Source organism: Choristoneura fumiferana, chromosome 10 (assembly GCF_025370935.1).
Source record: "Choristoneura fumiferana chromosome 10, NRCan_CFum_1, whole genome shotgun sequence".
Classification (NCBI taxonomy): Eukaryota; Metazoa; Arthropoda; class Insecta; order Lepidoptera; family Tortricidae; genus Choristoneura; species Choristoneura fumiferana.
In genome coordinates this window covers 7,282,446-7,305,520 of record NC_133481.1, presented here as the reverse complement: position 1 = coordinate 7,305,520, position 23,075 = coordinate 7,282,446, and the positions used below count along the sequence as shown (strand labels likewise).

General features: G+C 36.2%; 1 protein-coding gene across 4 annotated transcripts in view; it reads right to left on the bottom strand.

Moving 5' to 3' along the window:
- LOC141431977 (pyrokinin-1 receptor-like) overlaps positions 1–23,075 on the bottom strand; it is a 71,902-nt gene that overhangs the window by 5,444 nt on the left and 43,383 nt on the right. For 2 of the 4 annotated variants that reach the window (XM_074093308.1, XM_074093307.1), the window contains exon 5: positions 15,711–15,890. In XM_074093308.1, the coding sequence (XP_073949409.1) occupies positions 15,711–15,890 (180 nt within the window). Of the gene's footprint in view, positions 1–12,516; positions 12,590–15,705; positions 15,891–23,075 lie in introns of those variants that run through there. The other 2 variants (XM_074093310.1, XM_074093311.1) reach the window with 2 other exon arrangements.

Below are 23,075 nucleotides of genomic sequence, written 5' to 3'. Positions count from 1 at the left end.
GCCGAAAAAATGGTACAATAAAAAATTCAAAAATATTTTTTTTAGAGTAAAGACGACGAGACGTAAAGTGGGGGTGTTTTTTTATTTGTTATTGTGTGGGGTATCGTTGTCTCTTAAATCTTGTGTCTTTTAAAACCATTATAGGGTTGCTAAAAAGATTTTTCGATTTAGTGATTTGCTTGCAATTTATTCAACTAAGTGCAAATTTTCATTAAAATCGAGCGCCCCTCCCCCTCTAAAATCTAAACCGGTGGGTGGAAAAATTTGAAAAAATTCAGGATGGTAATAAATATATCAAACTTACAAGGAAAACTATAACGGTTAAGTTTTCTTGAGAATTATTAGTAATTTAAGAGTAAATAGCAGCCTAAGGTATAAAATATACCTAAACTTGGAATATTCCGTACAAAATACGAAATCCTTAGAAAAATATTACTTATTTTTTTCGTAATGGCTATGGAAACCTTTTCGGGCGTGTCCGACATGCTCTTGGCCGGTTTTTTACAAGTTATGTTTTTATTGGCTTACCATGTTTACAAATGAAATTATGGGAAACAAAAAGATAAAACTTCCAACTAACGATCGTAACTCGAGAACTTTCTCCCACGACGAACCCTTTCTTAGTAGGTATTTTTCATAAATAAGCCCTTACCATTAATGTCGACTCCTGTCTGAAGATAAGTAAAACGATTAAGTCTTAAATCTTTAGCAATTTAAAGCACCGTGACAAAATAATAGCTAAACTTTTAACATCAATCCGAAGCTTTAAATATCTACCACCAGGTGTTCGACACAGCTTTAGCTAGGATTCCGTGGGATTTCCGACTTTTGTTTGTTTTTTGTTTGTTTGTTTGTTTATACTCTTTATTGTACAAAAAGGAAAAACAAAAAGGTTACATAAATAAACACATCATTTTGAAGTCGGATTAGGTCGTGTGACAAATAACTATTCGAAGCTAGCAAATCTACTTGACTGATCGATAGCTTAGCTACTGCTATTTAAATAAGTTTTTCTCTGAGAGGTTGCTAAGTTTTTTTTTGTTTGGATAGAATTTATGAGGCAGGAAAACACTTTGGTATAGAAAGCAGTAAATTACTCATACTGATGAAATAAATATTGTACAGAATAGGTGCTTATTTTTGTACCTACATCTGGACGAGTGTCGACGTTTCGTATAAATCTCTTACATATTATATACAGGATGCCTCTGTTTCTGGAGCTTTAAATCATTGTTCGATTTTACTCGCATGAGCTACTTTCGTTTTATTTATAACATTTTCAAATAACTTGAATTTAGATCATTTATTGATTTTCAAAGTTTTATCGTTAAATCAGTGTATTGGATGGATGGCGATGTTATCGCTGTCTCATAGTACAAGGGCAATATTTCCTCGGCACGGAGGCCTTTAAATAATTTGAAATCTCTTTAAGATAAACATTTATTTATACTTACCTTGAAAATGAACACTATTTTTTTAATGTTTGCAAAACAAAAGTAGCTCAGTTATGCAAGTACCTAAAATTAAACCTTCCGTTTAAAGCCCCATGATCAGAGGCCCCTTGTATAGGCACCGAACTATAACCTCCTGACGACCAAGTCAAATTTTTGACTCAAACGCTCAAAGGACACTGGGTGTTAGGAGAATAAATAGATTATAGTCTGGTTATTTCTCAAGTCCATTTTTTCTTCCATAATATAAAAATGCTGACGCACTAAGTAAAGCCGATCATAAATCTGGTCTAAGAATACGGTTCCATAGGCCCTTAAATAGCTGTGCTGTGGTAGCGCAATAAATCCTTACTCCAATCCGAACAGCCTAATAGTCTTACATAATGGGCGAAAATATTCAGAATCCGAGGTTTTGACGTAAAATATTACATGAAGGATTCGGGTTGTGCTATATTTCTATCCGTACGGGCTGGTAGATGCGATTGCGGTCTTTTTCGATCCATGTTTAGTACAGTCAACGGAACCAATAGTTGAACAGCCGTAAAGCTCAAGAATTTATATGTACAGCTTCTGTTCTCTTTATCGTAGACTATTGTACACGTATATTCATCATTTTGAGCTCATAACTGCTGCCACAAGTACCACGAGTAATAATTATCTCGACGTTTCGACCACATTAAAGGGCCACGGTCACGAGTAGATTTTGAGCTCTTCTTGAGATACTGCTACGTTTGTACATCGCCCTTAGATATTCGATGAGATTGACTCAATTTTGATCATTTTCATCATTAATAAAAAAACGGCCAAGTGCGCGTCGGAATCGCTCACCGAGGGTTCCGTAAAGATTTGAAGGTATTTATGAATTAATGATTGTTAAACAATTAAATAGTAGATTATTCAACAAGGGACTAAAATAAGCCATAATGAAACGAGATGTTTAGCCACCCGAGCAGAGCGAGGGTGGCTATAGTTCAAGTAGCATTATAGTTGTTTAGTCTCTCTTTCAACACTACTTTTCACTTTGAATGCGATAGGAAAAAAACGACTCTCTATACAAAATTACACCATTACTTTTTTTTATAACGCACGCTCAATACACATCTCAATGGACATCTGTTCAAAATTCAAATAGCAAAAAAAAGTTTGTTCCACGGTTTTTCATTTTTTTTATTTTAAAACTAATATTGGACTATTGCATCATAAAATTAATTCATACTTAATATAATTAAATATTCGTAATCATTTTTATCGTGATGCACGATATTAAATCGTTTTTTTTTTCACAGTTGTCATTTAGAGGCTATTTCCACGCCATAAAAATTGTCTATACACATTCAATGAAAATGGCGATATTCCTCCATTCACAAACACCGTGGTTGGCTGTATAGTAGGTATAGGGGTTTCCAGAGTAAATTTTAAAAAATACTTTAATCCTTAGAGATTAATAAGAAGCTTTGGTCCCGATATGAAGAGACTAAAGTAACATTTTAAGAGCATTAAAAGTGAAAACATTATTAATACTACGAGTAGTACACATTATTAAGCATTATTAGTAATAGTTACTTAATATTAATTAATTATTTACCTTAGGGCTAGCGCATTATATAGGTACAACTTTTGCATCGACTAAACAGTTGAGTCAATGCAAAAGTGGTAAGTATTGTATGCGCCAACCGTTGTGTTTTTTATGATATTGTTACGAGTATTATATAATTTTAACTTGACCACTAATAGTTACTTGCTTTTGTTTGAGGATAAAGTAGTAGATTCATTTTCACTTAATCTTAAGTCAACCGTGAATGTTAGGTATTATTTAATTATTATGTCCGTTAACGGTAATAAAACCATTATTCTCAAAATACAATACACATACATACATAGTTAATATTTTCTGTTTTTTTTGACATGGTACATAAATAGTTCATTAAGATTTTCTATTAGGCAGGTACCTACATTAAAACCTTTTATGTACCTAACTTTACATTAAGATATTCATATCTTTGTTGTTGCCTGTACCTCCTGCAAATTTGCAAACCATCTTTCGTTACCAGGAGGTATTTTATTACTATGCTCTTTTTTAGTTCGTTCACCTAAAATTTACCAGACCCAAAAGTAGGTACTCCAAAAAATTGGAGCCATGATATAAAAGCGAGTTTGATTAAATTGTTTCAATTGTTCTCGAAAGTTATTGTACTACCCTTAGTAATCGGAGCACGTGGTTTCTCTTCGGAGTTGAATGTAAGTAACCCAAATCAATAAAGCTTTAACAGCCGGTCTATGAATAGACGTGCCCAAGTGTAAAAAAACATGGTAGTCATGCGTCTTGACTTATCGAGCTGATGTTCGAATCTATAAGTTTTTTAGAATAGATATTATTATATACGTATTAGTATTATCGTCATCATATCTACATATAGATTACCAAATTTTAACTCAATCGGAACACTAAAGAGAAGTGGAAAAAATTAGATTGTAAAAATTGGATCTGAATTCTGAACGAACAAACAAAATGTAATAACTTTATCGTTTTTTTTATAATCAATTTAAATTTGAAATTCTTTGTGAGGTTGACAATGAAGGAAACATTAATATGCACACAAATGCGAAGCAATCAATAGCTTGTATGCAGCCTGGAGGCCAGCAGTGGCGCGTGTAAAAGTTGTATTATCTACCGACAAATAATTTCAAATAATAACTATTTACGAGCAAATACCTACATAACAGCAGTATCAGTTATCTTCAAATAGCATTTGAAGAATTTTATCAAAGATACAAATTACCCACAACAAAGCGTTGTGGGAACGAAAAAAATGCATTAGAATCCGCTTATAATGACATTGAAGGGAGGAGACAAATAGGTACGTCACAATAAACGGATGTCACACAAAGCACAATCTTAGAAAATAAGAATATCTTTCTAATTTTGCTAGACTTTTCATTTAATGGGCTTAATATGTTATCTATTGAATTATCGCTTGGTCAACAATTTTCTGGCGTGATTATGAAAATTTCTTCAGTTTCAAAACATTTGAACTAAACGATTCCTTAATCCTGTTGTTATTGTGACCTAGCAAACCAAATTCAGATGAGTTTGATTTTCCATTTTAAAGAGTGCTTGAAGAAGGTGTAAGAAATCATGTTGGTAACTATAATTCGATGTAATGTCTTAAAATTAGGTCATAATTTCCGACATGTTACAAAAAACGGAGCAAAGTCATTATATCCAAACTCTTTTATAGAAAACTTTACAATGAAAATTAAAAATTCAGAGCTACGTCAAAACACACAAATAAACAAAACTTAAATAAAGCTGAAGCATTAGTGACTAGGTTAACAAACAACTCGTAACACTGTAATAGTAGAGTTCTGTTTGTTTGAAACTTTTTCTTTTTAAAAGTAGCTACGCTATTATACCTAACGTCTTATGCTATTTTTACGCGCAAATAATGACGCCTAAAGTAAGGATTCGATGTTAGTCGAAGCTTTATCGCGCAGTAGATATAGAGGATGGTTGGTTTTAAAAATGATTATGACTGGACCAGAAATAGCATGCATAGTTTCTCTTGTATTGCTATAAATATTGATTATTAATAAAACAGTATATGTATAAATTTCAGCTAATTATCTAGGCGGACGGACAAACGGACAGTGTAGCGCATTAATAGGATTTTGTTTGTCACACTTCGAGTACGGAACCCTAAAAAACACCGTTTAACGAAACATAGAGGAATGTTATGTGCCATCCAATTCAAGAACATAATCATTGATACCACACTAACCAATATTTAAATATTTCGTATTTGTTTTCCCTGTAAGCCTTACATGGAACAAAGGGCTTTTGTTGTTACTATTATGGTTATCCATCATTTATTTTATATTTTTTTCATAATAAACGAATGCATTTTATTCACTATGATGAAATTAAACATTTCATCATCATCATCCCAGCCTATATACGTCCCACTGCTGGGCACAGGCCTCCTCTCAGAACAAGAGAGGAGCTGTGGTGGCCTAGTGGTTTGACCTATCGCCTCTCAAGCAGAGGGTCGTGGGTTCAAACCCCGGCTCGCACCTCTGAGTTTTTCGAAATTCATGGGCGGAATTACATTTGAAATTTACCACGAGCTTTGCGGTGAAGGAAAACATCGTGAGGAAACCTGCACAAACCTGCGAAGCAATTCAATGGTGTGTGTGAAGTTCCCAATCCGCACTGGGCCCGCGTGGGAACTATGGCCCAAGCCCTCTTGTTCTGATAGGATTAAACATTTACTTTAGTTGAAATTCTGCACATGATAAAAAGTTAGTGTTTCAAGCACAATTTACGTTGGACTATGTAATGCCTTAACTCATTGATATTAGTCAGATAATAATTGCAGTTTCCATAACAAAGTCCCTGATTTAATTTCAAAAATGTATGGAAGACGCAAATTTTATCAGACTCAATTCAAAAGATGTGTTAGGTCATTATGTAGTCCACCAACTGAGCTTGAAACACTTGTATTGCGTCCAAAATTTCATCCTGTGGACCCACTGTGTGGACCTCAATCATAAAATAATTACGAACTTCGAATTTCGTGGTAGTCCCCCAGGGGGGCTACTACGAAATTTGAAAATCGAAGTTCATATCGTACCGGCGCTCTCACTCTCGTACTATAAGCGTCAGCGGGATGGCAAGATACGAAGTTCGAATTTTTCACTTCGTAGTATAGGGCCAGGCACATCTGCGGCGCAGAAGAGCAGTCATTAGACTTGATGCCTCATCTTTATCTCCACCGTATCCTTTATACATATGGGATTAGGACTCATAAAAATTTAAAAGCTCCTCTGTGAAAGGAGACAAATTCTGCAAATAAAACTGATTTGAGCATATGTTACGAGCTACTTAGTCTTAGGTATTAATTTGCAGCTACTAATATTAAAATGTGAAAGTTTGTGAGTGCATGGTTGCGTGTGTTTCTTACTCGTTCACGCTAAAATCGCTAGACGGATTTAGATATAATTCGGAAAAGAAATAGTTTTAGAACCTGGGTACGATTATATAGTTGACTAAACAAATTATTTGCATATAAAATAATGGAAATACATGAAAACTTGCGTTCTCAATTATATTTGTATAGCTTCCCAACCGGTTCGGCTACAGCGACTGCTAACTATTAGACGAGGGGACGAGGGCTGTGCTTAATCGCCCTTGGATGGCTGCAACAGACAGTTTTATTCTAAAACTTGAGAAAACATTGGCAACACGTAGACATCGTTGTCATAATAATAAAAGATGGCTGCGCGTGTTTATGATTTTTTGCTACACCACACAAATTAGCATGTTATTTATATTTTTTTTATATATCGGTCTGACATTGGACTAAACCCGTCCAACGAGTTTCTGATGGAGCTTAGCAAATCGTCTTCATATTTTTCCAATTAAAATTTAAATCGGAAATCTGTCTAGTACTTATGAACGCTCTAATATCTATTTATGACTGTATATACATATAAATATAACTTAGGCGACTAGTTGATTCAGTTATGTAACCGATTTTGAATTTTATGTTGTTATTTGTAAATTTGACCTCAGGTAGATTTTACGGCTAAATAGCACAAATAAAAATGATTTGCTACCTATCTGGCCTACAGCATCACTGCATGGACATAGGCCTACAGCAGTCCACTGCTGACATAGCCTCTTTCATGGCGCGCCACATCACTCTTAAGGTCATCCGTCCACCGTGCCTCAGGACGCCCTACACTACGTTTTCCCGTCCGTGGTCTCCATTCGAGGACTCGTCTGCTCCACCGTTCATCGGTCCTGCGACAGACGTGGCCGCCCAACGCCACTTCAACGAACTAGTTCTCTGAGCAACGTCGGTGACTTTCGTTCTTTGTCGGATAATGTGATTTCGGATTTTACGAGTATCCTCTCATCCTGGCATCATTTATGCCATTATTTATTTATATATGTCCCTCAGATTTCTCCGTTTGGTGAAAGGATACATTACCAATCCTTGGACTGCTCTCAATCAATTTTCGATTTTTAATATGGAAAATCATTGCCAATAAATGACTAAACATTAAATAAAATCTCCGAGTGTTGCCAGCCCAGACCTAAAATTTTACTTATTCTAGACATCGAGTACCTACCTACCCTAATATGGTCACAATTTCTAGCAAGAGGATCAGTGGCCTTATTGTCTAAATATGTCTTACGCGCTCGGAATCATAATCTGTTACACCACTTCTTTCTGTCACACAGTATACTCGTAGCATGGTGAAGGAAAACATCGTGAACCTGCACATCTGCGAAGCAATTCACAATCCGCAAGCCCTCTTGTTCTGAGAGGACAGCAGTGGACGTATATAGGATGATGATGATGATGAAGGTAGATAGGGATAACGATTGCGATTGCAAGCACCCGGCGCGTTAGACAATACGGTCACAATGGCCGACCCTGGTTTGGGCGTTATCGTGGTCACAAAGAATACATATAATACAAATTATTATTCTTTGTTGAGCACCGCAAATCAGTTCATACAATATTTAAGTTAATTAGCATAGACAAAATGCAGGATAGACAATAGAAATGAACACTAAATAAAAAACTGTAAGGTTGTTGAGTCACAATAATTTTAGTAATTTTCAAATAAAAGATTACCTAGCGCAGCAGACATGACGTGTTTGTTACATTATTAAAATTCCGAGCGGTGTCGGTCACACGACGTTATGTATTTGTATATTTTAGCTACATTGGAACAGTTTAATACTTTTATCCATTCAAACGGCTCCTAGGTATTTATAAGCTTCCGCTACGCCGACCCTTGTAATCCTCGCCGGCTATTTACTTCATACGCGGCTTCATAGCGCCGATAACATCAGCCATTAGGACTCTTAACAGCACTTTGTAGTGTGTGGCTCATACTAAATTAAACTTACGCGGGCCCAGTGCAGATTGGTAACTACACACACACACCATAGAATTGCTTCGCAGGCTTGCGCAGGTTTCCTCACGATGTTTTCCTTCACCGTAAAGCTCGTGGTAAATTTCAAATGTAATTTCGCACATGAATTTCGAAAAACTCAGAGGTGCCAGCCGGGGTTTGAACCCACGATCCTCTGCTTGAGAGGCCATAGGTCAAACCACTCGGCCACCACGGCTTCTCTTTTACTCTAGATTTCCTTCAATGCTTCTTGAATGGAGGCTTCAATGAAGGCTTCTTTCATTTCTTCTTATTGCTCCTCTATATTTCGGAATAAGTTACACAGAAATATGAAAATGTTGCACATGTAGGTACATTTAAAGCTGAGTACCTGGGCGACCGAGCTATTTACGTCCCACATCCTACTAATTTCCTAATTTCTACTAATATTATAAATGCGAAAGTTTGTAAGTCTGTTTGTTTGTTACTGCATCACACCTAAACCGCTGAACTGATTTAGATGAAATTCCGTATACAGATAGCTTGAGTCCCGGGAAGGACATAGGATAGTTTTTATCCCGTGAAATTGCATAGTTCCCGCAGGATAGCGATAAAAGAATTCTACGCGGACGGAGTCGCGGGTAACAGGCTAGTATATTATAAATGCGAAAGCTTGTAAGTATGTTTGTTTGTTACTTCATCACGTCTAAACCATTCAACCAATTAAGATGAAATTCGGTATACAGATAGTTTGAGTCCCGGAGAAGGACATAGAATAGTTTTTATCCCAGAAAATTGCATAGTTCCCACGGGATAGCGATAAAGGTAACGGCTAATTATTTATAAATAAATCCATTTAATTTGAATAAGTTGTATAATTTCATACCTAACTCACGCTTCTCGTACTGGCCCTTCCTTTATTCGCTGCTTTAAAAATAGGTGTTCGTTTTGCTCCGGGTTGTTTGCTCTATAATCTCACCCCTAGCCGCTTATTTAGTAAATAATTTGTAAAAAAAAGTTTGTCTGAACACCCTAGTAAATGTTTTTGGGAGTTTCGGTCGATGTTCAAAGTGCAGTGACTGTAATTTTAATCAAAAATTCATTTTGTTTTTCAGGTGTGTGCAGTCATTATAACCTACTGAAATGTTATGAGTTAACTTATAACACGGTTGATACAACTTAAATAAGACGCAAGTCTTCGTGTCAAAATAATGTTTAGTTATACAATTCAGAAAGGGTACTTTAACGGTCCCTAAGCCCCGACGGGTATGAGAAATCTGACAGCGAGTCTGCTGGGTCCAACGTTGCCTTAAAAGCTGCAGAATTCTCTTTTACTCTAGATTTCCTAGTATTGTTTTATGCTTTCTTCAAACAAAATAAAGCGCGGCTACTTTTCAAAGAACTTGTTTGTTATGCTAGGTAATACCTAAACTAAGATGATAATTTCAGTATTTTATTTTGCAGAAGCTACCCGTTCTCCTTTCGCTCGTTCGTTCAAGTGTGTTAAAACAGTTAGCAATTTATTCCTAAAGAAGGACTGGAACCTGAGAGCTCTCGATCCTATGATGAACTTTAGAGCAAACGAAGGTAACCAGCGAGACTTATACAAATTTATTATTAAGAAAATTGAAAAAACATTTTTTTACAACCCGCATATTTTATCAGTTTGTCCTGTCGGGCTGAAGTAATGACTACTGATAATAAAATAAGAAAGAAACATTTTACCTCCGTAAGTATACATCTTGTACTGTGATATTCAATACATTATTTATGATACTAATTCAATGATCATCTAAATTCATTACTGAGATATGCAGCAAATAGCGTCTTGAATCAGACTGCAACAAGACGTTTATATTTATATACTTATAGCTAGGCTAGGTGCTTGTTTTAGAAGAACATTTTTATATTACTCATTGTAACGGACGTGGTTGGTAGCTAAATTATTACCATGTCTACAGAAGACATTTAATGAGGACTAGGCTATATTTTTTCACCGCTAGGCAAGGTAACAAGTAAGCTTAGGATTTAATGAATCTTTGTACCTACGAAGCATACTATTTTATAGTTGAATGCATTAAAAGTGAGCGTCGTATTAAATTTTTCCTTCAATTGTGATAATCCACACAGGGCCCGAGAATTATTATATATGTAAATGATGACGACAGCTTGGCACGAAAAAAGTAATAATGGCAAGATATTTTTATTTTTATTTATTAGAATATTAAATGACGTCGAATACGAACCCGATAACGGAAATAAAATCTTGAAATAACAACGTCAAGATATTTATATGCGTCTATTCCTAACGGGATATTCTCATGTCGTTTTAATGTCCTGTAAATCATGTTGGTTTAGTGAGACCCTACGACCCTGTCGCACCCGACTATTCGCACGGTTTTCTGCGTCTTGTCTACACTTCAAGTTATTGGTATCTAATTTTAGAAGTCCCATACTTCACTAACCACTTAGGTGTCTACGAATAATACCTGGCCACAAGCTAAGAATATTAATAATAAACACATCTTAATGTTGACATAAAGGAATTTCATATGTTTGTTACAATAGCTCAATGAGGAAATATATTTAAGGCATTTATTTATTCAGAATTATTACTATAACGATGACGACAGTGGCACGACATAAAAAAATATGACAAAGTAATAATGGCAAGCATTTACCAAGTTTTATTAAATGACGCGAATACGCACGAAATGGAAATAAATCGTTCATAAATAACCACGTCAAGATATTTATATGCGTCTATTCCTAACGCTATTCTCATGTCGTTTTAATGTCCTGTAAATCATGTTGGTTTAGTGAGACCCTACGACCCTGTCGCACCCGACTATCGCACGGTTTTCTGCGAAGAAGGGTCTTGTCTACACTTCAAGTTATTGGTATCTAATTTTAGAAGTCCCATACTTCACTAACCACTTAGGTGTCTACGAATAAAACCTGGCCACAAGCTAATAATAGTAATAATAAACACATCTTAATGTTGACATAAAGGAAATATGTTTGTTAATAGCTCTAAATTATTTAAGGCAAATTTATTCCACAACCGGGATCCAAAAATATTTTATTTTTAGAAATTAGTAAAAAAAAGTTGGATTTTTTGCCAATACCGGTGAAACACCAACAAATTAAATGCTATTGCGACTGACGTTTTGTTCGAGTTCTTTGTAGAAGTGAGAGGATTTTAACAGACTCTTGGTATGTATACGTCATTGTTTGGAAAATTGTAGCACGTTGTGCGCCTGCAAATTTGCATAATAAGTACAATTTTGCCCCGGCATTTTGTGTAATCTTATTGTCCTGATTTGTGCTATTCTATGAAGAATATTTTACTGTATGAATTAATGGTTTAAGTTATTTTACATTGGGTAACTACTGAACTACTCGTATGTTTCTTACTAATGCAATAAATGCGAATGTTTGTGAGGATATACGGTTTTTTTTGTTATTTAACGCTACAAACGCCTGAACGGATTTGGATGCAGTTTAACGCGCAGATAGTTTATAGCCCGGATTAATATAATAGTTATAGGATATTTTTATAAGCAGATGAAGTTGCAGGCAATAGCTAGTACCTTTGATGAACGAACTGCTAGTACTGTCATATTTTAGATCAAATACTTAAAACAACTAAAAAAATTACTTAAAGCCTAGCTTATTCTGTACCGTTAGAAATTGGTGACCAGGACCCTATTTAATAAAAGTTACAAGTGCTACTCTCTCTCTCTTCACTTCTTAGCCATTTTCTGCCTTTTTGGTGTAGGCCTCCTTCAGCTTTCTCCGCTTTTCTCTGTTCTGTGCTACCTGCATCCAGTTTGACCCGGCTATTCTCTTGATGTCATCCTTCCATCTCATCTGCGGACGTCCTCTCGGGCGGGTCGCGCCCCAGGGTCTCCATTCCAAGGTTTTCCTGCATCACGAGTCGTGCTTTCGAGCGACGTGGCCCGCCCATTGCCACTTCAGGGTAGCTATTCGATGAACAGCGTCTGCGACACCACTTTGCTCCCCAAGTCCACTCCCCTCCCTCCTTTTGCTCCACTCTCTCTCCTAAACAAGTGCCATAATTGACAGTTTTTTGTATGAGAAACTTAACAATCCTACTAATATTATAAATGTGAATATGAGTGAGTGTGTGAGTATGTTTGTTACTCCTTCACGCTGAAACGGCTGGTCGGATTTGGATGAAATTTGGTATGTTGATAGCTTGACATCTGAATTAAAACATAGGCTACTTTTATTCCGATATTCTTACGAGATAAAATCTCGAAATAACAACCGCTGGGCTTAGAGTCATGAAATTTGACATGTTTGTTTTTAATGTAAAGTCAATGAAAACCACGATTTAATTTTCGGGAACCCCCACGGGAATTTTTTAAAATCCCGAAATTTCAATTCAGCTGCTGGATCTAATGATTTACGTGTGCGAAGCCGGGGGTGAACACTAGTTATGTATAATTGTACACTTGCACTTGTAACTTTATTAAAAAAGGCGTGGCTTGTGCCTGGCAACAATTTAAAGTAGAAACGCGTGTAGGTATCTACTCTATGTCAGAGACAGACAGAGTTTGAATAAATAACGAAGGGAATACTTGAGTAGAATTGTGCTTATATGCAAACTGAAAGTAAGAACGAAAGATGTACATTACGTAGTTACCCGTCCAAAATTACATTTCAAAAACACAAACTCTGCATTAAAACCCAAGTTGTAGCGATACTTTTTTCTTTTTTTTGCTTCTCATAAATAATATAAATATGAATTTTTAATAGGTATAAGAAGGTACGTATTAAGTAATACTCATCTATCACTCTACGTTATAATATTAAGGGATCAAAAGCGTCTGAAAATTCAAATGCTTTTTCAAGTTTTGATATAATGCCGAATCGAGTCCTATTGCATTTAAACAAGTGTCTAGCGATATTTGTTTCTGGCAATTGCATAACGTACGAAATTAATACGAAAAGTGAATAAATGCGTAATTCGCTTTTACATTAATACCATTCATTCTGCTGTAGGATAATTATTCTCATCAGTTAAATCGTTCCATAGCTTGGAAATATATTGTGTACGTTCCATTGCCAAACAAAATGAGTCCATGCTTTTGTTTTGCATTACTTAATTACATATCAACTCATCAATTATCTAGGAAAACAATAGAATTAGTCATGTTACATTAAAAAACTAAGCTGAGAGAGGAAAATTACTTTTTTTATGAAATTATCATAAACACTAAGACATTTTTACAGAACCTAAAATTAGTTATTTTGACAGGTACGAGTAATTATCCAGCAGCCCTATCAGCTGTAGACGCTAAGTTTGTACCAAATTAGCAATCGTTTCTCAGGTTATAACTTTTATTTGTCCTATCCGTACTATTCCGTGCTTATTACGCAAAGGGTCCAAATTATTTTTTGCCTACAATATAGGTACTAACAAATTAGGCACCAATATTTTTACAGCAGATAGTACACGTCTCTAGGAGTACACTTAAGTATAAAATATTTAAAAGTTTATGTAACTTTTTGGAGATAATTAGAGAATTAACTTTGATGAACAGTGATTAAAACTTCTTTGAAAGTCTTGACTGTTACGAGTAACTGGCCACTTCACTTAGAAAAATAAATGTCAGATTCACACGTAGTTTTCCCGCCAATCATTGACGTTCATGACAAACGAAAGGTTCACTTGACAAAAAGAGTAATAACGTTTATTGTTTTGGTCTTATTTAACATCTCTTAAAATATTGGTACTTAAATTTGCTAGCACGTTAGCACCTTAGTATATCTATTATTAGAACTATAAATCACGCTAGCGCACCGCTACCATATTTACTAATTTGCGAATCTTTTTCTTGCCAGCCGCTTCTTAGCAAATAAATAATTGATTTATTACTAGACGACCGGATACACCGATCAATGGTGAATTATAATAATCATGACAACAGTTAACGGATCTGTTTACCTAATTAATCTATTTTTGTCTAATAAATCACTGAGTCAAGATTCTTTTGTAGCACTTCATGTAGCCGATTTATTATTCTTTCACAACAAACTTGTATCCACTAATAAAGGTTCTCGTTCTTTTCTAGTGTTTAATGTGCTTAGCGACTATAGATAGCCCAACATATACCTACAAGAAAAACGATGCAAGTTGCATTGCGGCACTCGATTTACCAGTTTAAACTCGTTCGCTTGACGACCTCGCAATGTAAAACAACTTGCACGATTCTTCTTGGAGGATTAAACTTAGCTTGTAAGTGCCGCGTTGTTGGATGTGCAAGTGTGTAGTTCAGATTCCGCTAAACACTCTTTGTTGAAGGTACAGAAGATACAGCAGCAGCATGCGAGTGTATTGTCTTGTTAGTGTTAATCGTATATATACCGAATACCAGAAGCCTTAGTACGATAGTACTTGTAGCATAAGTAAACCATTCTTACAACCACCAACCCCATTTTAGCTTCAGTCAGTATCCAAAAATCTCAAGATTACCTAGATGCAGAGCTTTAAGATTAGCCAAACGTGGCTCAAATTGAGGAAGTCAAGGGGACGAATGCTTTCAAGCAGTGGAAAACAAATAGACATTTTGAAAAACCGGCTAAGAGCGTGTCGAACACGCCCGAAATAGAGTTCCGTAGCCATTACGAAAAAAAAAATTCTAAGGATTTCGTATTTTATACGGAATCTTCTAAGTTTAGGTATATTTTATACGTTAGGCTGCTATTTACTCTTAAACTACTAATAATTCTCAAGCAAACTTAGCCGTTATAGTTTTCCTTGAAAGTTTGACATACTTACTACCATCAAGAATATTTTCAACTTTTTCCACCCACTGGTTTAGATTTTAGAGGGGGGGACGCTCGATTTTAATGAAAATTTGCACTTGTAAAGTTGAATATTTCGCAAACAAATTACTGAATCGTAAAATTGTTTTAGCAACTCCCTAATAGTTTTAAAAGATCTATCCAACGATACCCCACACTCTAAGATTGGATGAGAAAAAAAAATCACACCCCACTATCTATGGGAGGTAACTCTAAAAAAAATATTTTAGATTTTTGTATTGTACCATTTTGGTCGGCATAGTTTACATTATATATCCGTGCAAAATTACAGCTTTCTAGCATTGATAGTCCCTGAGCAAAGCCGCGGACGGACGGAAAGACAGACAGACAGACAGGCAGACATGGCAAAACTATAAGGGTTTTTGCCATTTTGGCTCCGGAACCCTAAAAAGGTATAAAACAATGTTGTGTCCAGGACCATACTTAGCGTGCTAGCACCATTAAAGTAGGATAAGACGGTTCAACGTGATGCATTGCAATGGCTAACCTCACCTGCGCTCGCGGCGGCGCGTCGTACAGTTGCGTGGTAGCGGTCGAGAGGCGGCGCAAGCGGCGGCCGCTGCGCACGCGCTCCTCGCCGCAGGCGCGTTGCCGCTGCGACGCGAGCAACGCGCTGTATGTGCGCCCGAGTCGAGGCGCGCTCTTCCTGCCACACCACGACGATAGAGTCACCTGAGAAAGAATAAGTTTTTAACCATTTGTAGAAACATAAAATGCAACTAATTTCTAATTTGTAATCTGTGTATTTAATTTTTATGCAATAAGAGTTATTACTAGTATAGTGAAAGGTTCACAAATCCGCGCTGTGAACAAATGTGCGCCGTTTTGATGTAAAAAACATGCAGTCTATACATAAATGTCGATGACCTATATACACGGCCCTTAACATGGTGGCAATACCTGCCTACAATTTACACGTATACTCACAATTAATTTCTTAAATAAAATATTTCAAGATACCAATCTTTGTTTGCCATAAACTCTTTGGAAATATTGCATAGTGACATTGAATGACGATAAAATATTGAACTGACTATGAATTCTGTTGAAAATCTATGCTATACTATGTAGGATATGTTTACACCTATGGTATGTAAAACCTCCTACCACCATCACCACAAAATCCAATGCTAAGTATTAAAATAAGTTTGCATAGTATTAAATTCGTTAGACTTAAGTTGGTATTAGGTACATAAAAAACTCGCCTCGAGTGTGGCCTACGTTCAACTAAAAATACCTATAAGTATAATAATGATTCCATTCACCTTTCTTTGAACTTAGCGCGAGTACAGTGTTGATGGCAACCTCCCTCACACTAAATTAAGCTATATTTAGATAGACGTGCCATTTGACGCCCCATTTGAACGTGAATAGTTTGAAAGTTGTAAACATCTTCAAGTTTCAGAATGTTCATAAAATATTATCTTCCATCCATCATTCTGTCAACAAAGTCATAGATAATTTGTGTAGCCTTTTATTCACTTGTATAACTTTAGTGCACCAAAGTCTTGACGCTAGTAAAATCGTAGTTGATTTTTTTTTAGTATGACCTTTATTTTGTTTCCGTTTAAAGTTTAAAATGAAGCGAAACAACTGCGTCAACATCACTTCTCTCGACGCTATGAGTATTTTTGTGTAATCCGAGCATCAACCTCGTTATTTCCGTTTATTATTTTCAGATTTTTCAGAAACCATTAGCTGCTGGAGTAGAGCAATATATTTAAAAAAAAACTTCACTTAGCCTAGCCTTTGCGCATTATATTATAAGTATAATAAAGATAAGAACTTTGTAAGATTGTTAATTTTTTGTACGCAGGGGGTAATTTCTGGAAATACTAAACTAATTTTAAAATTCTTGTACTAATAGAAAGCCTCCGCTGATAAACAATAGTAGATTGATAACCAAGGGTGGAAAGTGACCCATTTCACCCGACATGTTTCTGGCGCTCGAACGAAGTGAGAGCACTTATTTCGAGGGGAAATGGGTAATTTCACCCGAGATAGACACTACTTTTCATTTCGACTGTGAGGAAAGTAAAATACTACAAAAAAAAATTAGAATAATAATAAATTTAATTTACTTATAATCCAACCTCCTTTTCGACTGGCCACTTGCCACGGCCGACTATAAAAAAAATCGAGTTGGTCACGACCAAGGAGCTTATATACAAAACTGGAGGTTGAACGCTGAACGAAGAAGTTTGACCATTATTACTTATTTATATATTCCATCTCTTTCTTTCAAATTTCACGAATGACTTCCTTCTCTTTCTTAACCTAACTAAAGAAAGAGATGGAATATTATCATGACGTAATAAAGATAAAATTTCTTGTTTCAAACGGATGTTCGGCTTTCAACTTTCAGTGTTGTAATATAAGCTCCTTGGTCACGACGTGCATCTAGATGGCCATGCCGAAACGTAAAAAAAGTGTCATTGACGTAACTCAATTATCTTCGACTCCGTGGCTAATCGAAAAATTAAAAAAAAATACTTTCCAACTGAGAGATGAAAACGCAATTTTCCACCCGGCTATGAACCCATGCAAATTAAACTTTCTGAACAGGAGAGATGAAAAGGCAATTTTTACCATGGTATCATTCAACTTTTATAAATTGTAAATATTAACCACTCAAACTGCTTATATATATCTTACCTACAATCACATTAGGAAAAAGACCAAAATATCATTTGTACGTGAAAAATAATTATATATCTTAAGCGCAATTAGTGCAATATACCTACCGTACGCTACTTAAAGCAGGGTTTTTAGCGATGGTTCTTAGACATGTGTTATCAAATCGGTTTAACCGTTTTTGAGATATAGAAGTTTGAAGTGACAATGTCGAGGTTTTCCAACTTTTTGTTGGTTAGGTTATAACTAAATCAGAATAAAAAGTAAAAGCCAGTAATGCAGGCAGATACTTTTATAATTTTATTCGGATAATTGTTTTCAATAAGGTTGAAGATGAAGACGACGATTAACATCTAAGTATTGACCATAATACTCGTATTCTACTGCGACGTCTGCTTCTACGTCTTAATAGCGAAGCTTTACTGACTAATGTCATATGTGGCTAATGTTTAATTTTGGCTTCGAATATACGGACATGTCACACACACGTTACGGTGCCATCTAAGTAGAACTCTTAGTTAATTATTATATTGGGTATAAATATCCATACTAATATTATAAATGCGAAAGTATTGTTTGTGTGTTTGTCCGTTTTTCACGTTGAAACGGAGCGACGGATCGACGTGATTTTTGGCATAGAAATAGTTTATGAGCCTGAGAGTGACATAGGCTACTTTTTATCCCAGAAAAGTGCAGAGTTCCCGAGGGAACATCGCGCCATAACCGAATTCCACGCCGGCGAAGCCGCGGGCAAAAGCTAGTTGATAATAAAAGTACCTATGGTAAACGTCCGAGTACTCGACACGCTTATGCCCAATAGACGACGCCCTGCTGTCATCTCTATTCCTCTATTGCTTATTACACAAGAAGATGCCAACTATTGGGACAGTGACGAGCTCTCGTACTTTTACCTAACCTAAAGTACCTACTTTTTCGACATTCTACCTATAAATGTAGAGTAGTTAATGATAGTAACAGTTATATCAAACAAACATTATTTTTAACACGTTTATATTACGTATATAGTTACACTTAGGTACTTATAAATAACAACTTAATTAAATCTTGGAAGCCAATTGAGGCCAGATGATTTCGCCCTAATATAAGTGTAAAATCATCATCACCATCATCATCATCATCCCAGCCTATATACGTCCCACTGCAGGGCACAGGCCTCCTCTCCGAATGAGAGGGCTTGGGCAGTAGTTCCCACGCGGGCCCAGTGCGGATTGGGAACTTCACACACACCGTTGAATTGCTTCGCAGGATTGTTGTGCAGGTTTCCTCACGATGTTTTCCTTCACCGTAAAGCTCGTGGTAAATTTCAAATGTAATTCCGCACATGAATTTCGAAAAACTCAGAGGTGCGAGCCGGGGTTTGAACCCACGATCCTCTGCTTGAGAGGCCATAGGTCAAACCACTCGGCCACCACGGCTCCGGGAAGTGTAAAATAACAGTCGGTACTGTTTCAGTCCGAACGACCGAAAGCTCAGCAAAGAGAACAAAGTTATATAATTACTGGTGTCATTTTCCTTCACGAAGTCATACTAAGAGGTAAACCGTAGGTACTTAAGATCACGGTTCAGGTCATTAAATCACCTAAAACGACCAAACTTTTCGCATATACTTTTCATACATTTTAGGTCTTTTCTCTTTTATCTAATCTCATCTCAGTAAGACCCATTACGAAATGCTAATTGTGGCTATGGATCTGGGGCTTGTCATGGATGGGTAATTGAGGTATACTTATAGAGCATCTTAACATTAAAATAAGAAACGCGTTTTACAGACTCGCGGAAATACCTGTCTGTTAGAGTACGTGAAACAGTTACAGAGGCCCTCGTCCTTTCGCATTTAAATTACTGAGATATAGTTTATGGCCCTATGCTTTTGGAAAAGACTAAGAAAATGATACAACGTCTGCAAATACGATTTTGTTACGGCGTTCCTAGACGAGCTCACATCACGCGGCGCCGTATCTTAATAACAGGGGTATATTAAACATGGCGAACCGAAGAAACCTTCACCTGGCTTACACCGTCCGTAAGGTAAACGAATTCGAGACACCTCGGTATTTTTGTTTAACGTATTAAAATGGGTGAAAGATCAACGCAAGAAACCAATTCGGAGCTACAGAGCGACCAAGCTTATTGTACCGGAGCACAGCAGGGCTACTACGAACTCGAAACTCGAAGTTCGTGTCATGCGGTCCCTCTCGCTCTCGTATAAGTGTCAGAGGGACCGCACGACACGAACTTCGAGTTTCGAGTTTCGTAGAACCTAGCCCTGCAGGACCGTATCGTCAGTATCGTTCAGGGGGGGATTGAAATTTGCAGCATCCAAGATCTGGAATGATTTACCTCCACCGATGCGGGAGCCCTTTGCTCAAATTTAAAGAGACTGTAAAATCATACTATCTAAAACAACAGAAGCAAATTTAGGTCACCCGACACTGTCACTCACACATTCATGAACCCATACAAGTGCACACTAATGTACTCATAAGGACTCACATTCTCACACACACACACAACACGAAAACACGACACGCACACGCACTTATCACACTCAACATATAATCAGACCATGCTTGTTTTTTATTTGTAATTACTTTCGTTCGTTATTTGTTATTTTAATTAATGTTTTTACTATACGTGTTCAAATAATGTTTTTGTAATAATAATGTTACAACTAGCTTCCGCTAAAGGGGCCGGTCTGAAAATCAGCGCTGGGTGCATGCTGCCTTGTGTCCAGCATTCGCTGAGATTGGTACCCAATGCCGGAACGTAGCTGGTTCATTTCCAATTTTATGATCTTGTACCGAATTTGATTGATACTCAACTCAACTAAGTACGTAATTATGTGGCAATTATGTTGTGGCAATAAATGTTTTTTTATTATAATTTTTTTATTTATAGGCCTATGTTCTACGTGACTTTACAACTTGGGCTCTACGAAAGATATTTATTTGTGTTACATAAAGTAGCTTGCCTTAACCCAAATTCTTTGCATTTTAATGCAGATGAAGAATAAGTAGAGAATAAACCAAATAAAATCGTAGATTTTGTTAGTTAAGCTTTTAAAACAGTAAAAAATAGTAGGTACATTAGGTAAAGCTTAGATCTGGAAAAACTAGGCAATTGCAGGCTGCGTATTGGTATATGGACTAGCTTGCGAAGCCAGCAATTGCCGTTCCGGTCGAGGCGGATAATTACTTTATTTAAAAATCTAAAACGGAATCAACAAAGAAAGAATAAATGGAAATATAATTCATTTAAATTAATATATAGTCATTTAAGAAAATAATCCAAATATTAACTGATGTAAAGAAAAGTTCGTTTTAGATAGTATTTTAGTAGTAGTATATAGTAGTAATATTAAAACTAAAATCTTCCTAAACAAATTTCATAAAGTACATTTCCAGAAAAAAATAAAAAAGATTCGTAATCCACAGAAAAGGAATTTTCTCAGGTTCGCAATTTCATTTCGGTGTGAAGGGCTCATAAATGTGTGTCGGATAGGTATAATTTAGGAACTACGTCAGTAGGAATGTTGGGTGGCATTACCATAGAGCATTGTTCCAGATTTGTGACGACCCCTAACCCACGTGAGCATAAGGCAGAAGTCATTATATAGCGGATGTATGAGGCAAAACTAGTCCCAATGACATCATAATGTTACTATACGACTAACGGCGACTTGCTGGAAAAAACTAAATACTCAGATAAGTTTTAAGCTCAATTTTATTAAGCAGTGGCCAAATCTTTGGATATTGTCCAGCTTTAACCAGGTTTAACGACTAATCTAGATTTATTATTTTTATTACTATGAAAAATGCCATGAATTATAGGAACCACAGAGGAACATTTTTAGAGACGCATCTTTCCCGTAACGTTTATGCTAATATATCTTTTAAAAAACAGAGAGGGGTTCTTAAGGGGTACATAGAATAGAACTCTCTTGTTCCAAAAATTAATACAATAACTACTTACGACGAAAAAACTGCTCCAGTTAATAAAGAGCAATGATTCTGTATAACATTTCATAATAATGTATTTTTAATAGAGACGATAACATCACAGTCGTAAAAAAGGGGCTAAACCATATTTATAGTCGCGAAAACACTGTTTTGGTTAATGTATGATGATTATAATGCATACTATGATTTTTTGATAGTCCTCACATGTACAGGTTCCGAATACGGAATCCTAATGTATTTTGCACGACAGGACACCCTGAATGCATTAATTCTGTACAAATTGTATTGAATACAAGGGTGCGCCGTTTGGTTTTTTCTGCGCATTTTATCGGGTATTTCCAACCCGTTCGGAATGTCGAATCGAAAGAATCCCATTTAGGTTGGCACTACACGGACGTATCATACAATGTGCGAGCTAAAACTGGTATACCTAATATTTTTCGAATAAAAACATGTCTTCTATGTTTGAGCAATATTCGTGTTCTGAAAAAGTTGAAGTTCAATTGCTATAATTCGCCATCATCCATGTTGGCCAGCATGTGATAACATCGTCACCATAATGCACAGATTGTTACTTAAATTTCAGCTTAAAGCCGAACGCGAACGTCTACACATTAACCGCGATTTCCTGTTGCATAAAACGAAAATTCAGATTCTGTATTCGAAAATACATATACACAGCCAACCTAAAAAGCTTTTTTCTTTCAACGAACTAAAATAATTACTTTGCTCACCCGTGACCACCATAAGCTACGTCCATGCAAAGAAATGTGTGTTCATGCCGTTCCTTCACCTCCACACTGTTAGAACACACACAAATACAACTATCACCCCACCACACTAGGTTGAAACGTTTCGGACTCAACCAGCACTCATCTTCAGAGCAACACAACCGTTCACCATGCTACCATGTTAGTTAGGGTTACATATTTTAATATCGAAAATTAAAATACCTACGGTTAAAATGACGATGTTCAAAATAAAAATTAAATTTTCGACTGTATAGAAATATCGAAAGTTAAAATAACTAAAGTTTCTATTGTCGAATGGTAAGATAACCTAAATCCAATATATCGAAACTACAAAAGTGACATCGAAAGATATAATATTTAAGTACAAAGTATCGAAGTACAGAGTATCGAATATCCTGTGTGAATTATCACGTGACAGGATCGACTGCGCGGAGCTCCTATTCCGCCTAGCTGAGGCGCTTTGCGCCTTGACGCAATACTAACATAACCTA